The sequence below is a fragment of the Chrysemys picta genome, chromosome 8 (assembly GCF_011386835.1).
Source record: "Chrysemys picta bellii isolate R12L10 chromosome 8, ASM1138683v2, whole genome shotgun sequence".
In the NCBI taxonomy this organism is placed as follows: Eukaryota; Metazoa; Chordata; order Testudines; family Emydidae; genus Chrysemys; species Chrysemys picta.
The window spans coordinates 97,010,503-97,028,852 of NC_088798.1; the positions used below are offsets into that span (position 1 = coordinate 97,010,503).

Genomic DNA, 18,350 nt, shown 5'->3' on the forward strand with positions numbered 1-18,350 from the left:
ATGTAAAAGATTGTTACAAGGAGGAGGAAGAAAAATTGTTTTTCTTAACCTCTGAGGATAGGACAAGAAGCAATGGGCTTAAATTGCAGCAAGGGAAGTTTAGGTTGGATATTAGGAAAAACCTCCTAACTATTAGGGTGATTAAGCACGGGAATAAATTGCGGAGGGAGGCTGTGGAAACTCCATCATTGGAGTTTTTTAAGAGCAGGTTAGAAAAACACCTGTCAGGAATGGTCTAGATAATTAGTTCTGCTATGAGTGCAGGGGACTGGACTAGATGACCTCTCGAGGTCCCCTACAGTTCTATGATTCTATGATTATTTTATTTTTAAATGTAATTTTTTTTTGTACATCACTCTACATTTGTAAGTTCAACTTTCATGCTAAGAGGTTGCACTATGGTACTTGTATTAGATTAATTGAAAAATACTATTTTGTTTGTTTTTATACAGTGCAAATACTTGTAATCAAAAATAAACATGAAGTGAGCACTGTACACTTTGTATTCTGTGTTGTAATTGAAATCAATATATTTGAAAATGTAGAAAACACCCAAAAATATTTAAATAAATAGTATTCTATTATTGTTTAACAGTGCGATTAATCACAATTAATATTTTTAATTAATTGACAGCCCTAATTTATATAATAAAAAAGATTAAAACGTTTAGCCATGACTAATAAAGGCATAGGCAGCTGCATTGTTCAGATGAAGTGCATAGGGCCACCCATATGGATATTTCTACTCCAATGTTTTATGCTGTGCTGAGCAACACTTTCACCATCCCACTGGTTATGCTGTAAATGGGCATGAATGTCTTAGCCTACAATGTGTATTCACCTGGTCTCTCTTTATATATCACCAAGCTAGTACGTCAGATACAATATGTAAGTACTTCTGTATTGGGTAATTTTATAAGGTGTTTTACATTGTAGCTTGTTTGGAGCTATAGTGCTTTTACCTCCAAACATTTCTTTGCACTAAGTCACACCCTAATATTTTTACTCTTATGCAGAATATTTTGGTAATGTTCAAAAGTAATCAATTAAGAAATGGAGTTAAATTAAACTAAAAGGACAGATTTATTCTGTGTTGCGATCACAAGGATTTTTTTTTTCTGGAATGTACTGTGTTTTAATCTGTTTGATCTTGTGTTGTGCATCGGATTGTTGTTAAGGAAGCCGTGACTTAGAGAAGGTTCTTGTTTTGCATCATTGCACCTACAAAGGAGAAATGATTTTTACTTTTGCCTGGGCTAAATGTAGGTAATTTTTAAAACTATTTTACAGTGATGGCAGTGTAAGCCAGTCACAGGATGACAGTATTGTTGGAACAAGGCAGTGCAGACACAGTTTGGCCATAATGCCTATCCCTGGAACACTCTCATCAAGTAGTCCTGATCTGTTGCAGCCTACAACCAGCATGCTGGATTTTACTAATCCTTCAGGTAAAATAATATGTCTCTCTATGTTGTGTATGTGTAATGAACTCTGCAACCCACTGGAGCACTCAGTCTGAGAATATATTAGTTGATGTAGCAAGGTCTATTTACAAATCAATACATAGAGATTCTGAATGTTTACATATTTTAGTAAAACCTAATATAAAGCTAATTTACAAAACTACATTTTTATTTATTGGTTCCTAACATTTAGATAGTGTTTACAATGACATTGCCACAGTGAATAAAGGCTCCACAGTGTTAGTTTACTTTTAAGCTTTATTTGCAACTTTTACTAAAAGTACCAATTTGAGGGGAAACAATATCTTTTACTGGCACTAAACATGTCAGCTGTACTCACCTGTTCATGCCATGGCCCTATCCGGTCCCAAACTGGAGAGAAACAACAAAACCCCCAAAAGAGCCTCACCTCTTAAGCCTTCGTGCCAGGTCTCCTTTGCCGTAACTTGAGAGCTCGCTCTTCTCTCTAAGCAAAAGCAGAACCTGCCATCTCAAGTGCCCTCCATTTAGAAGCTCTACCACTATTTTAGTGAGAGTGGCTTGGCCTTGTCTGCTCCCTCATCACTTCTTTACCATCTCCTCCCAACGCCTGTGCCCCTCCTATTGTAGCTTCTGTTCATGTGCAGTCCATGAAAAAACACTCTGAAAGCATATCGGGTAAGGGTAGGACCTGTATGGTACCAAGCTAGTGCTATTGGTCCCACACCTTGATGAGCATTTCATTCATTCAAATATATTTTTGAAAAACAAAAATAAAACTTTTCAGTTTTATTACCTATGCCTCTCTGTTGCTGCTGCTATAGGAATGGAGTGGCTGCAGGAGGCAAATGCTGGTCATATGCAGCTGCCAGTAAACATGTCAAGCCAGAATCATGTGTTTCCTTATTCTATATGTAAATTCTAAGCGTAATTATACATTCATTAAACTACCTTTTGGCTAAGATTTTATAAATGTAACTTAACGTTATCTTCGTAACTTCTCTTGTAAAATAGATGTACATATATATCTTATACATAAATATCCATGACAAATCACTTCCCTTCTTGCTGCAAATTCATTGTTTTTCTATATGTAAAAAACACACTTTTCTAAAAATCTTGATTTAATGTTGGTGTAGGATTTTCCATAGATTAACTGGCCACAGCTAATGACTTTCTTAACCAGTGTTCAGTTTAATAGTATGCGTGTGCAAAGTCATTTTTGAATGTAAGGAAGTATAAAATAGCTTTTTGGCAGATCAGCATATTACATTCATTTGACTATTGATTATTCTTGTAATCTGTAGATCTTATGTTTACATAAATGGATTTATTTTTGTTTTTGCTGCCTGCAGCTGTTGGTTTTTACTGTAAGTATCCTGAGTTCTGGCAGCCTAATCTTCTTTGTATTGCATGTCTTGTATGTTGAAATGAACAAATATTTGTTTACAATTTTTTATTTGCCTCATAAACTTTATTATTAGAATTATTGTTGTTGCTTATTGGACATATTTGCATGCCCTATAACCCATTTTTAACTAAACCAACTATTTATTTTGTGGGGCAGGTGGTGTGGCTTAGTGTGTAAAGCACTGAACTGAGACTAAGGAGACATGGATTCTATTTTACTAGCCTACTGGGTGACCTTGGGCAAGTCACTTACCCACGCTGTGCCTCAGTTTCCTCATCTATAAAATGGGGATAATGCTACTGACCACCTGTAAAGCACTTGAAGATCTACTGATAAAAAGTGCTATATAAGGGCTATCTGGTGGTGGTATGTTTGATTTTTTTTGTAATAAAACTTTTTGTTTGCCAACTTGAATGCCCACTGTTTTTTTCCTACAAATTGAATCATGAATGGGAAAATAGATTTTTAAAAATACTATTTACGTTTAAACAAAAACAAACAGAAAAACCAGCAAAGTGGTTGGTATCAGTATGTCTCTCTTTGTGACTCGTAAAATAAAGTAATACATTTTTTTAAAATATGCATTCCTATTTATAGGTTCTAACCCATGTATTTTGTAGATTTTTAACCGGTATATCAAGATAAGATTCTTGGTAAATTTTCAAAATTTCATCAAAATTGTTTGCTTTAAACATTGAATTTGTAGGTATTTTTACATCAAATACTGTTCATAAGAATCAGACAATATAATGCTTGTTTATTCAGCACGGACAGATTGTTTTGTAAGGTTTCATTACTCCTTTGAGGGTTATCGATAGATGGCCTTTTGTTGGTTTCTGATTCTTCTTATCAATGTACACACTTTTTCATAATAAAATATTTACCCTGTTCGTTCTCAGCTTTTCCACTTCAAATTAATACTTACATAAAAATTATTTTTACTTTTATTGAACAGTTCTTTGAGTACCCTCCCCACACCCATATGGGAGATCTAAACTTTAGTGGTCCACCATTCATCAATATGACCGAGGTGGCTTTTACTATACAAATAGTGAAAAAGTTGGTAGAATCACAGTTTTCATTCACCACGTTATTTAGGCCCGTCCCCTCTTCAACTCAGTTACAGCTGCTGCGGGGATGCTTTTTCTTCCAACTGGGAAAGGCTGCTGGTAGCAAATCATAAATTAATATTCTTTTCCCCTGGAAAAAGGGACTTCATCTTGAACGGGCCCTTAGAATATGTGCTATCTATTCATGCTAAACTATTTATTCGACCTTGTATTTACCAGTGACATTCTGCATAACTTTCTCAGACCTGAGGAAGAGCTCTATGTTGCTCAAAAGCGTGTCTGTCTCACCCATCTTGTTTCGCTAGTATCCTGGTACTAACACAGCTACAACAACACTGCATCCTGTGAAAGTAATTAACTGTTCTTAATTATGGCAAAAACAGGATGGATTTTTAGAAAAAAGAGAACAAATATTGAGAATTTACTTTTTATCTAGACCTAGGTGTTTCCCACCCCATCCGACAGATGAATACTTTTTTATCCTTTCAAGGGAAGTAGCAGTTTTGCATTTTAAAGGTGTTTTTTTTTAAATTTAGATATTCCAGATCAAGTTATAAGAGTTTTCAAAGCAGATCAACAAAGCTGTTACATTATAATAAGCAAAGATACTACCGCAAAAGAAGTTGTGAGTCATGCAGTGCACGAATTCAACTTGATCGGAGCCCCAGAAACCTACTCTCTCTGTGAGGTGTCTGTTAGTCCTGAGGGAGTCATCAAACAGAGAAGGCTTCCAGATCAGTTCTCCAAATTAGCAGACAGAATCCAGCTCAATGGAAGGTAAAATTGTACTTGTTTTGTTTTGTTTGACTTTGTCTTTAAAAGTGAAGCATTTTGAAAGAAATATCAGAGAATAGTGTCCCTATTAAAACTGGAGAAGAAAGTCTAGAATTGTCTCTTATATTACTGAGAATTGCTAAAGATGTAAGCATTTATTTCAGTGTACACAAATATTCTAACAGAATTGCTGCCCTAGGCTATGTGCAAATAAGCTGAATTATTTTAAACTGTAATTATAGTGTTTCTGCTTGCTGTGCTTATTTGACCTGTCTGCTCTTTTCCTGCTTTTATGGCAGAAAAAAATATTTTATGCATCCACTCAGCATGTAATTATAATCTCAGGCTTTCTTGGAGTGGGGAAGGGAGATCATTTCCACCTGAAGTTGATGAGAACTTATTCCTCGCATTCTGGTACTTATGATCTCTGATGCTGTCCATCTGGTAAATTGTACTGAATTCCAGTGCCATTAATCAGCACTAGAAGGAAGGCTTCCTACAGCTGCTAAGTATGTTTTGCTGGGAGGTGAGGGCTAAGGCTTTTCCTCCATAAATGCCAATAGCTCTCAGAACTCTCTTGTCTAGTGTCTCAGCAGTTTGCAAGAAAGCTTTCCTGGCCACTGCAACTTTTTCAGAGCTCTCAAACTGAGTTTAAGTGATGGTCATAAAAAACACTTTCACCGTGGATGTAGGAATGTGAGTTCCCCTACAGATATTTTTAGTCACTGGTATGGTGTTATCCATCACTCTAAAGGAGGAGAGGTTCATGACAAGTGGTAGTTGGATATCTGAATATTAGAAAAGTGTAATATCTGAGTAATACATGGTGGATAAACTTTAGTGTTTAAAAAAGTTTGAAATAAGTTCAGTCACTAGATAACTTAATTCAGAAGGTCAGTGCAAGATATACAATGGTTTACATTAAAAAGGAATAATATATATACTCTTGTGATGTTTACCATATTTACCTTCTAATCAAAATATAAGCTAACTTTCCTTTTCTAAAATGTAATATTACAGCTAGCCGATATTAACTTAAGATACGTGATTTTATGCAAATCATTGTGAGTTGTCTCACAAACATTAAGGGCTTTAACACATTGCCTGATGATCTGGTCCAGGCCAGAAGATATGTTAGAAAGTAGAAAATTCTGTTCAATTCTCCTTACAAGGCAATAGAGAATTTATGAAGGAGAGTCATTTCTATATCTGTAAGTGATCTCCTTTGGACCATGAAAGTGATTTTCTTACATGCCTTTTCATTTCCTGAGTGCTGTGTGCTTCATGTACATGCTAATATATTATGCTAATTTTTCCATCAAAAATAGGAAAATACATTTACATCAAGATTTCAAATATTTCTCAGGATCCAGGGCCATTCAAAATGTTAATTTACTGCTGCATTTGCAAATAGACAAGCTACTGACCTTTTACTGAAGGGCAAGGCTATTATCTACACTATTGCAGGCTAGTATATAGAAACTAATGATTAATGAAGAGGAAGAAAATATTATAATGGCCTCATAGCATATTAAACTTTTTCACTTTAGTAATGACAGCATTGCACAGTGGGTAGAGAAAGAAGCTGAGAGTTGGAACTCACCTGAGTTCCATTCCCAAATTGCCTCTCACTATTAGGTGCTAGGCATGTCCATTATAGATAACCTCGCCAGTTGGTACATCTGTCAAGTGAGGATAATGCTGAGGCATCAAGGGGTGATGTTAAATTTAATTGTATGTAAAGTACTTTCAGAATGTCAGAGGAAAGCTGCTCTAAAGTTTATTATTATAATACAATTTACCTTTAGGTATTATCTGAAAAACAATATGGAAACAGAGACATTATGCTCAGATGAGGATGCCCAGGAGCTGCTTAGAGAGAGTCAGATTTCTCTTCTTCAACTGAGCACTATTGAGGTCGCTACTCAGCTATCAATGAGGGACTTTGAATTATTTCGCAATATTGAGCCTACTGAATACATCGATGACCTCTATAAGATGGACTCCAAAACAGGAAATGCTCACCTGAAACAGTTTGAGGATGTCATTAACCAAGAGACATTCTGGGTTGCCACAGAAATTTTAACAGAGCCCAACCAGCTCAAAAGAATGAAGATTGTTAAGCATTTCATTAAAATTGCCCTACACTGTCGAGAATGCAAGAACTTCAATTCCATGTTTGCCGTTATAAGGTAAAGTACTATTATTTGGCAGATATTGATCATCTGAATTTTATATTTTTTACCCATTTTAAATTAGAGCTGAATATGATTTTGGCATCAAATGCAATTTTAATAACTTCCATTGTAGGGAAGAAAAGAATATTTAGTCTGACAACAACTTGTATACTGTATATTTTAGAACAAATTTTCAGGTTGCAGAGCATACCAGTCTATACAAAAAGGTATAAATTCACTACATTTCCCCCCCTCCCTTGCCCTCAGTTTTTTTTAAGTGTTTGTACTGTGGTATTTGTCATTGCTCCTTAACTGTTACCTGTGTATTCTTAACTGTCCATGAGGACAAGTTAAAGGAGAGAGAGTGTTTGGACGAGCTGTGTTCTTGGTTTAGAAACCTGCTGAATATTGCTGCTGTTTTCATTGGTTGCTTTGCTTCTCTGATTCCTGAGCACTTTGGGCTTTTGAGCATACTTCCTTTTCCCCCTTTTCTCACTCATCACTACTTTCTCCCTGTGTATTTGAAAGAAACCAGAGATAAGGCAGTTACATAATTCCCCCCGCCCCCCACTTGTAGACTCTTCCCCCACCCGTTCTCCAATCTGTCTCATCTTGGTCTGCTAGTTTAAATTTTCCTCCGTGTTCTAACCAGTCACTCAGCACCTTTTCTGTTCTCTCTACTTAATATATTTGGGTTCTTTCTTTGCATTTTGGGTCTAATTCTGATTTATACCATATGCAACTTCATTGACTTGAATAGTCTGAACCAAACAAATGTCCTGTTCTCAATTGCTTAGACCCCATCATTTGTCAAAAAGACAGTTCTTCACAATACGTCTATCTGGACTAACTTTTCAGCCAATCAACACTAATACTATTTCTGAGAATTATGATATTTGAAGTTTTTTCCACCCTTTAATTCCCTTAGCCTGATTTACAGAACATGTGTGATTCTGTTTTATTTGGGGCTATCCATTTGTGAAGCTAATCCTGAAGAGATCTGTACTGTGCATGTAGAGATGCAGAAATAGATACCCTCATCACCATTTCCTAATGCCTAGTTTCTCATGGGTAGGAGCTATTCTCCCTGACTATATTTTGTCTTCATCAGGCCCTCTAGAACTGAAGTCTTGTTCGAGAAATAAGCCTTTGTTTTTACCCTTATTTCTAAGGAAACATGCCTTTTTTTGGCTGTGCCACAAGTAACCCATTTGCAGTTTGGCATGCTGTGTCTGGATGATGCCTTCCTTCTCTTAGCATAGTTATTTCTGCATGGGTCTGTTTGGAGGGCACATTGTTATGACTGGTAGCTTTTGTTTATAAGAAGACCATGATTTATCTGATATGCAAATGATTTGGCAATAGTATTAGGGGAAAATTGTGCCGATTTTGTATTTAGATTAAAATTAACCAGTTTTGATGCTTTTTGAATCTGATATTTATACAACTGTGTAGTTGGGTTAAACAAAATTTCTAAAACATTTTTTATTCCACTAATCACGGCAATGGTGAATTACATAACCGCATGATATTAAAATGCACTTCCTTTTATCTTTGATATTTAGAGCAGTAATCTTAGACTTGAGTTTCCAAATCATTTTATTCTGGAAAGTTTAAAAAAAAAAAAATCTTATTGTGGATGATTTTATAAAGTAGTTACTTTTTTCCAATAAAATGTTAATTCATCCTTTCATACAGAGATGTATGAGCTGTTTAAGGTTGCCGATACGGTAATTGCAGAAATTGTTTGCATGGCATCCCTATATGTTGTGCTGATGGACTTTATTGAAACTAAAATTGTCATGCATTTCCTAAGGTCCATATAATCAAATATATGTCTTGCTACTTCAAACCGTCCCAATAGTGGCTCACAACGTTGCCCTTAGTAGTTCTCTATAATAAGTACTCCTATAAAAACTAAATCCTCTCAAAAATTGCTTTAGCACAGGACACCATCCCTGCTCAAGCTTTTCTTCCCTTATCTTGTGTATGTTATAAATCCTAAGAGGCAGCATGAAACCGTTCTGGTGCCTTCAGGAGTTTGTAGGACTCAGTGAGGGTCCTCCCTTATCTGTTTTTTTTTGGTGTGTGTTCAATATATTAATCATTTTAAGCTGCTTTTTTCTAAAGGATATAGATTGAGTTTCTGTAACCTTGTAAACTAAGACCCGTAAATCCCTGTATCGTGTGGTATTCTTGCTTGTATATTTTCTGTAATCTCCTTATAGTATGACCAGAATGATACAAATGTTTTAAAGTAACTTCATTTGTGCCTTATTTTCCTGCTTAAATCATTTCCTATATTATATTTTTGAATGTATTGCAAAATAACAAGTGTTTTCTACTCCTCTCTGTACTGATCTGCATAGAATAGTTTCATTGTGGGAGTTTAACCTTTTTGGGTCAGGAATGTCTTTCCGTGTTTAATATTTTTGGGTACTACGAAAAACTAATAATAATGTCCATGTTACATTAAAAATACCTTCTCTACAAGTGAGTGGCATTAAATCAGCAGATTAGACTAGTCTGAGGGTTGATGCAAGATTAGGCTTCATGACCGTGACACTTTAATCTGACTGTAAATTTAAATTCATATATTTTGTTAGATTTGTTTTTACTCTTTCAATCTGTATCTATATAGATACCGATTCTGTTTTAAGAAAATTAATAATACAGTAAAATGCCACTAGAAATATGTACTTTGTCTTAGGGCCAATTATTTTTTAATAAGAGTCGTCAAGCACCAGTACAACCCTGCTTTAAATAAAGTATACTAAAATATATTGGCTATTAATCAGCTTATTTGTGCACTATTATTATTACATTATTACTGAAGATACCTCAATGTATATTGATTGAAAGGAATTCTGATTTCACCTGTATATAACATCAAATGCTGAAGTATTACTTCGAAGCCTTTTCGTTGTTAATCTGTGAATCCAAATGCCTTCTACAAGAAGGGAGCACATTAAATGATATTCTTTTCCCTTCTTATCCAGCACTGGAAGCATATGAGTGTCATGAAAATCCTCTAGGGATTGAGCTAATACAAAATTTCAAGTATGCTTCAAAATTAGTAGGCCAGAGATGAAATACTATTACCTGCTAATCACACTCTGTGCTGCCAAGTTAGGGTTAACGGCAAAAGAAACACCTTACTAGTTTTCCTAAATGTAAATTCCTGGGGAAAAATACAGCATTTAGAGGATTAAATTGCTTCATTGACTTTATTATTTGACTGTTGTATTATAATGGAAGGTTTAAAAAAGTTTTATCATGGAAGACCTTATTGCAGTTGGAAAATTATTATCTGTGATGTTTAACCTCTCAAATTGAAAATATTATATTCACATTCGAAGTATTTAATGTAGTAATCATGCTAAGAAATAGGCATTTTGTGGATGTTATCTTTTCTGCCGGGCTGCCAAATTATCTAACAAACAAAAAAAATCAGTTGAACTGATTTTGACATGTCATGGTCATTAGTTTTTTGTGGGGCTGGAAAATGTCCTGATAACATATTAAAGGCCAGGTTGTAGCTGGGATTGAATGAGCACACACAAGGAAAGGAGTCAGAATGCAAGGAGCCTTTCTCTCAGTTTGTCCCTAGAGTAAGGCCAGTTGTGATTGCTATCCTTGGTCTCTTTGAGGCACAACTCCCCCTAAAAAGGCAACAGGAGGAAAGGACCATGACCAACCCTGCACACCAACAGCCACTGCATCTGGCTGGTTACACCAGGGAGCTCATGATGCACCCTCCTAAGGGAGCATAGCAGGTGCATTTCCTCTTTGCATTCCCCTCAAGAAGAAATTGTCTCTTTCAGTCCCAAAGCTTCCTTGTGGCTACCCTGTAAGCAACTCTATCCCCCTCCCCCAGTGTAGGGCAGTACTTAAATGCCCTAAGCTGCTCCTAAGGATAGTGGATAATCACAGTGATGATTTTAGAGGGGAAAAAAACTCTTCCACATTTCAGTTGTTATATTTCAAAAGAAATTGAGACATTAATTTTCTGCTAACGAGTAAGTTTATCTTCATTTCTTACTTTCTGTGGTAGCATAGACAAAATGTAATAAAACAAAATGATATCTAATCCCTATCATGTCATATTAAAAAGAGGCTTATTTATTTGCTGGCTTTCAGAAAGGACAATTGTTTTGGTTTCATAGAGCAGTGTCCTGATCAATAACAGCAAATCTTAGTTTAGTGATTTAAGTGCAACATAATCTAATATTGACTGTTCTGTATTGCTAATCTATGCAGTGTAAATGTTAAAATCATAGGTCTTGTTTTGGGTTGCAAACATGAGCAAGCCAGTTGTGACTGAGTAGAAAAATAAGGGGTGCAGCTGGATTTAACTGACCTACCTACCCAGCTAATAATATGGACAGAATGCACAATTGGAACCCAAATCTAATATCTACTGAAAGAAACTTCCCATAGAAAGCAGGTGTGTGAGAGAGGATGATGGACAAGCTATCTTTTTTTAGTAGCTATAATTTTTTTAAAGTCCTTTTACTTAGTCTAACTGACCTATTTTTCCTTTCTTCTTTTGTTCGGTGTACATATCAAAGCAAGATTTTTCTAACAGCTGGTTGCATTTGCACTACTGGCAATCTGACTATCAAGCTGTGTGTGTTCTGCTTCTTAACCCATCTATAATAAAGATTCTGGAGAATCAGAATTCACGGAATAATTTTGCTGATGCATGATGCAGAATAGAATGGATCTTGCTGTTCTGAAACTCTGTAAGGGTCCATAGTACTGATGAACAAAAGTCATTAATCTAATGACTGTAGGATTCTTATGCAACTTTAACTTAGTGGATGGAGATTTTTAATTTGATTTATAAAATGTGCACCTGTCTGTAATGTTTGGTGCATTTTACAATGCTTAAAAAGAGTCAGATGTAACAATTTTTTTGAAATGTCTGCCTCTTTCACTAATTTGCAGATCAACACTGTCCATTGTAAAGGTTCCCAATCTGTTCCTCCTAAGATTCTCCCTGCTTGTGTTTGTAATGAACGTTCTGTTCACTCCTCTTTCCTTCTTACTGTAACTGTACCTCCTAATCACTTCATTAACTTTTCACCCTTGATATCTTTTCTTTGGTATAGAATCTCACCGTCAAAAAAATGGTTGTTAACTTAGCTGAACACAGGTAATAGATTTGTCTTGGAACTATATTTTTTAATTGGTGTACTATGACTATGAAAGTATTGTCCTACTCTTCATGTCCCATTCAGTGTTCAGGAGAGTGCCCAGCAGTGGCTTATTGGTAACTTATTTGGCTGCAGTGTGGCAAATACCCAGATTTAAAGTTAGCCTTTAAAAATCCATTTTCCCTTTAAAAAAAAAAAGAAGAACCACCCTTCACCACCTTATTAAATGCAATAGTCTCCATTTAACAGCTGATAATGGAAAAAATTATCTTTTACAGTGGGCTAAATCTGGCACCAGTAGCACGACTCAGAGGTACCTGGGAAAAGCTACCAAGCAAATATGAAAAGCATCTTAGAGACCTTCAAGATCTTTTTGATCCATCTAGAAACATGGCAAAGTACCGCAACATTCTTAGCAGTCAGAGCATGCAGCCTCCAATTATTCCACTGTTTCCTGTTGTCAAGAAGGATATTACATTTCTACATGAAGGTAACTCCCTATATAGAGAAGTAATAAATCAAAACATAGAATAACATTTTAATACTTTCTTCTTTTGTGTCCAGTGTTCCAAATTAGTCAACTAAAAATAATAAGTAATATAATGCAAGATGTAGTCTCCTCTTGATTAAAATGAAATATAATGCAGAATGCATAATAGCGGAGGCAGATCCTAGACAAAAATTAAAAATTCTGTGGAGATAGTAAATATTTTAAAAACTGTACTTGATCTTCATTAAGTACCTCCAAGGTTATGATAGAAGAGCTTTTGACTGTAGTAAACAATGTTTGGAACACTTCAGATATGTTTCTGTCATAAAAACTCATCATTACAGTAGTTTCAGAGTTAGTTTCATGTAGTGGCTTGCAGAGGGTTACTTTTGCTTTAAAATATTTCTCTTTATTTAAAATATTTCCCTTTTTAACAGTTTTCCATTCTTCATTAGTAAAGGTTAAAGGATTCTAAATATGCCAAGTTTTCAGATCTGTTGTCTCAGAATTGTTTGAACTAATTTAAAAGGGAAAATGTTGTCAGTTTCATATTTGCACCATTTTAACATATGAAAATAAATCTGTGCATAGTCAAATTATTCCATTTTCCCCCTACTGACAGCTGCCACTTTAGAGTTAGATTAACAAGGGCAGAGCAAGCATTCCTATCTACTTTGAGTGGGCCTGACTGGCATCTGTATTCTGCCACTATACTACTTCCTGGTTTTGACTGATACTTGAATTAAAGGCTTTTGACATCTGCTGAAGGGTGATATTATGGGAGACAAATAACACGTCAGCCTTAGAAAAGTACTGCATATTGCTTATATTTGTTCTACATATTTCATTGCACAGGAAATGATTCAAAAGTGGATGGCCTGGTAAATTTTGAGAAACTTAGAATGATTGCCAAAGAAATTCGACAAGTCGTCAGAATGACCTCTGCTAACATGGATCCAGCTGTAATGTTCAGACAAAGGTGTGCAATTAAACAAGGAAGTAGGATTAAAGATAACTCTTATACAGTGGGTAGAGTGTGGGTTTGTGTGCATGACCACGTGTTTATGTTCCATTATGATTTCATTATCATTAACATTTATCATTAGAATGAAATCCGTAACAAAGGGTGTTTGTAAGATTAAGGAATATATTTTACCATAGTTTTAAAATGGAAATATTCCTGTTTATTTTTCATAATCTGGCTAGCACTTTAGGGTATGTTAGTACAAACGTTATTTATTTTATTATGCATCACAGAAAAAAATCACTACACCTGCGTACAGCCTGAGTATAATCAGGCTGTATGCAGATGGAGTGCAGAGTAGAACCACCACCATCTCCAATCTGGGACAAGACATGAGGCTACTTGTAGTCCATTGGCTGGAAAAGAAGCAGCAGCTATTCCATGTCAGGTGTGCAGGATGTTAGAGCCTCGAGATCCATGTAAATATACGTTCTGTGGGCCCGCCATATTGCAGCTGGTCGAATTGACTTATGCTGGAACAGTAGAGAGGTCCCCTACCCCCCACCCTCTTCACCCATGGTCCCCTTGCGTAGCCCAAGTGTAGGACTTTACTGTGGTGGCCTTGGCAGCAGCTGAGGCAGGGTGATGCCCTATACTGAATCAGTATGTTAGTTAAGGGTATGTCTTCACTAGCAACGTTAAAGCACTGCTGCGGCAGCGCTTTAACGTAGCTGTGTAGTTGCAGCACCAACGCTGGGAGAGAGCTCTCCTAGCGCTGTAAACCACCATCCTCCACCAGGGGAGTAGCTGCCAGCGGTGGGAGCCTGGCTGCCAGCGGTGTCTACACTGCCGCTTTACAGCACTGAAACTTGCAGTGTTCCGGGGGGGTGTTTTTTCAGACCCCTGAGCAAGAAAGCTGTAGCGCTGTAAAGTGACAGTGTAGACCAGGCCTTAGCCAGAAGGAACCTAACTTGGTATTCAGTTCACATGGTGATTTTTCAGGGTTGGCAGTTAGAAAAAGCATCATTTTACTTGTAATGTGAGCAAATTTAGTATGTAATTATTGAGCTACAAATGTGGCATAGCACAATGTTGTTTTGTCTACTATTGTTCTAAGTAGCACCTGTGATTAGAAGGGGAAAAGTCTTTTTTTCATTTCATTTATAGTCAGTTTCCTCGTTTCTCCTGTATAGTCAATCAGTTTCCTCTGTTATAAAAACTCCAATAAAAAGTTTTTGATTAAAAAGACAAATGAACAAAAAAATTTTAGTGCTCATGCAAATACTTTGACAAGTTCATTACTAATTAGAACAAAGCTTCTAATTCTTTAGACTATATTTGTCAAATAACATATTTTTCCACAAGTAATCAAAATGTTCCCGTTTCTTAGTATGTTTCTTATAATTACAATCCTAATGCATTAAATGCCATTAATCTCATAATACTTCCCACAATGTGAATTTTAGAATTTTTCTAAAAGATATAAAGGTTTCATTCTGTCTCTCAAAAGTAAATAATAACAGGTGAGCTGTTTGAATTTGATGATGCAACATCTAAAATTGATTTTTCATGTTAAATATTTCCCACAAGTTAACTGGAGTTTGGCTTTAAATTTGTAGGTTAAACATAAAAACATGCAATATGTTCTTCTATATTCATTAAAATATTGTATGGGTCTCCCCCCCCCCCCGCATTCCGTTAAAACCATATGTTATTCTTTGAGAAGAATGTTTGCCTGATAGCATTTTTTCTTTTCTATACTTTCCTGTCTACATCTTTTTCTTCCTGACTGTCAACTGTGATATTTTTCCTGTGCTTTTCTGTTCAAATATATGCTTCAATGTATATGGCTCTTGCTTGCAGGAAGAAGAGGTGGAGGAGTTTGGGGTAAGTGTAGAGATGAATGCAACTAAGATAAACAAAGGTTATGCAACTTTTAACATACTGCATCCTCCTCATTAGTGCATGCATTTGAAATACAGCATGCATTTTATTAACCCTGCATTACATATATTTGGTAAACAGATTGAGAGAAAATCAGGAACAAACGCTAATGTACAGTCAGCTTTTGTACCCCTGAGTGGATTTTATGTTCTAGATAAGCTGTTTCAACTTTAGTTTAATACAGAAAGATAAACTGTTATCTAATTACAGTGTAATGCAGAGTATTTTTGAAAACAAAATAACTTTTAAAACCTATCTCAAAAGTTCAAACTAGTACTTAGTTTTATACTGCAACCATGTATTGGGTTATTGTAATTATAATCCTCTCTAAACTTTGAGTCCAAGTGTACTGAGTTGCACAATATCTCACATTTTTTAACTGTACGTAAAAGGATCAAATCCTGCATTTGGGCACATTCCAAAATCCTCATTGACTTCACTTGGAGTTTTGGTTGTGCAAGGAATAGCGACCAAAATGATGAGGATTGAGAGTGCAATATGATTGGTTAATAAATATTCTAACCAATGCCTGCATATTACAATGACTTAATATATTGGAGCTGATTATTGGCATTACTTGGCTTCCTAGCTCCAAATAATTCTTGATCCTAGAGTTTCCATTAAAGAAAAAACAACTAAATAGCAAAAATAAATAAAACAAATAAAATAAAAACTAAAAATAAATAAATTTAAATAGGAATTATGATCAACATACCTCTTCTATTATTTCTTTCTCCTGAGTAGTATGAAGGACAATGACATGTTCCAACATCTTTCCAATTATTGTGAAAACAATTAAAATGAGAATGAGAAAATGTGTATGATTTTTAAAGGGAATTGACTTTTTAAAAACTCTGTACATAAGAAATAAAACCCATAGGTCATTAACGATTAAGTGTAAAGTTGTCTAGTCATCCACCTACACTTCTCCAGGTGGGATTTCCTTATGTAAATCAGCACAGTAAATTCTGCCAATAACGTCTCCCACTCCTCGCAGAGATCTCGGTACCTGTTCATTGCCTGTCCCTCTTTCCATCTCTCTGTATGTGATACTATAGAGAGGAGATATAGCAGGTGGTGCTGTGACATGAAAGTCTAGAATACTTCAGTGAGGACCTACAGCTGTGAGTTCAGTTCATGCTGAAGCCAGTTTCTTTTCTTTTTGTTTCTTTTATATTTATTTAAAACCCCATATACAGTCACCCTCACATACAGTCACCCTCACTCCTATGCTAGAAAGCCATTAAGGAGGGGATGGGTGTAAGCATAGGCCTTTAAAGGTGAACTGCAAATAATTTTTTTAATTGTTTGTGCCCAGTTCTACTATTTTATGATGCAAAAAGGCAGACTGAAAGCTTATGTGTCTCAGCATTTTTTCCTCCTTTTTTAAGTCGAAGGATGCGAAATCAGATTCAATATTTTTGCTAGATTGTTGGGGTCCAAGATGTGAATTGTGAATGCTCATCCTTTAGTTGCAGGGATGTTGAGTTGCGAACACAAACATCTTTTCTTTTTTATGTGTATTAAGGTTTGAATTTAAATAGATTTTAAAAATTCTGCTTTTGCTAACAAGTCTGACTCCAAATAGCTTCCCTTCTTAATTGCTTGGCTTTTGGTCTTCTATGATGATGACAAATCCGCTAGTTCACTAGTCATCCATTGCATTCCAGGGTGGACTTGAATCTCTAATGTAAAAAACAGGAGAGGGCAAATAAATATTTTTGGCTGCCATCGCTCACATTCAAGCAAAAAGGGGCACTAGCTCAATTTTTTCTCTATTTTAGGTCATGTTTAAAACCGTACATGAGATTCTGGAAGCTAGTTCCCATCCATGTATGCTTTGCCTGTGGGCAAAGGAATAGATTCTAATGGGGAAATCTGTTCCCTCACCCCCACTATCAGAGCAGAGTGAAGTTTTCAGGGCTTCACGGTAGCTACCACCAATATAAAGCTTGCTAGAGAGCTTTCATTTGGTACTGTACTGTTAAAATATCAGTGAGCATCATGGTTTATAGCATAATATGTGTAGTCTTTCATTGTTCCTGACCATAATTGATAGATAAGTATCTACTTTAGCATTGAATGTATCCAAATGCTGAAGATTCCACAACCTCTCTTGCCATCTTTTGCCATCCGCATGGCTGTAATAATGATACGTTTTTCATAATTAACCTATATCATCTTGATGTATTTGAGATTGTTATTATTTTGAATTTGACATGTGTGAGTGATTGATCCAAAAATTGATTAAACTCCTTTTTTTATATAGTGGACAGCTGTCTTCCCCCCTTCATTCTTTCCTTAAGTTCAACATGTCCAGTTCTATTAACTTTTCCTAAAACATTAGGCTTATTTTCCACCTCTTTTACTATTATGGTTACTCTCTTCTGAACACTTCCTGTGGATTTTGTGAAGCATTGTTACTTGGGATCCTGGCTCATTTGGCCTTTTGGCCTTATGCCTTCTTGTATACCTGTGAAATATGTATATTTCCAAATAATGGTTGCATATCCTGCCACCTGTGATTTCTTTAACAAGTCAATTACCTTTATAAATATGTTTACACAGCATTCACTTTTAAAAGAAAAGTTATACCTGTGAATGCTTTATAAGAATATTCAGGCATCGTTTATATGAGTTCGATTTAAAGCTTACTTTAGAACTTACCATGTAATGCAGCTATCATGATGAACATTTATAAAATATTTTCTTGATTTTAATATTGACCAAGATAGAGTTCTCGGCCATACCTTGACAATTGAACAAGAGGTGGATGGCAGTTTGAATCTACGAGAGATTTAGTAAGGGATTAATAGAGCTTTTAACCTTTAGATCAATAGTTCAAAGCTAGCAAAGTTGGATAATGACCAACAGATATAACAATGGATGCTTAAGTTAAACTATTTGATGATCTAGCTC

General features: G+C 35.7%; 1 protein-coding gene across 16 annotated transcripts in view; it reads left to right on the plus strand.

Annotated features, from left to right (window-relative positions):
* RAPGEF6 (Rap guanine nucleotide exchange factor 6) overlaps positions 1 to 18,350 on the plus strand; it is a 238,834-nt gene that overhangs the window by 188,330 nt on the left and 32,154 nt on the right. For 8 of the 16 annotated variants that reach the window (XM_065555927.1, XM_024100179.3, XM_024100183.3 and 5 more), the window contains 7 exons: positions 1,291 to 1,448; positions 2,798 to 2,812; positions 4,460 to 4,700; positions 6,506 to 6,889; positions 12,312 to 12,523; positions 13,379 to 13,502; positions 15,351 to 15,374. In XM_065555927.1, coding sequence (XP_065411999.1) covers positions 1,291 to 1,448; positions 2,798 to 2,812; positions 4,460 to 4,700; positions 6,506 to 6,889; positions 12,312 to 12,523; positions 13,379 to 13,502; positions 15,351 to 15,374 — 1,158 coding nt within the window. The remainder of the gene's footprint in view (positions 1 to 1,290; positions 1,449 to 2,797; positions 2,813 to 4,459; positions 4,701 to 6,505; positions 6,890 to 12,311; positions 12,524 to 13,378; positions 13,503 to 15,350; positions 15,375 to 18,350) is intronic. The other 8 variants (XM_024100176.3, XM_024100180.3, XM_024100185.3 and 5 more) reach the window with 3 other exon arrangements.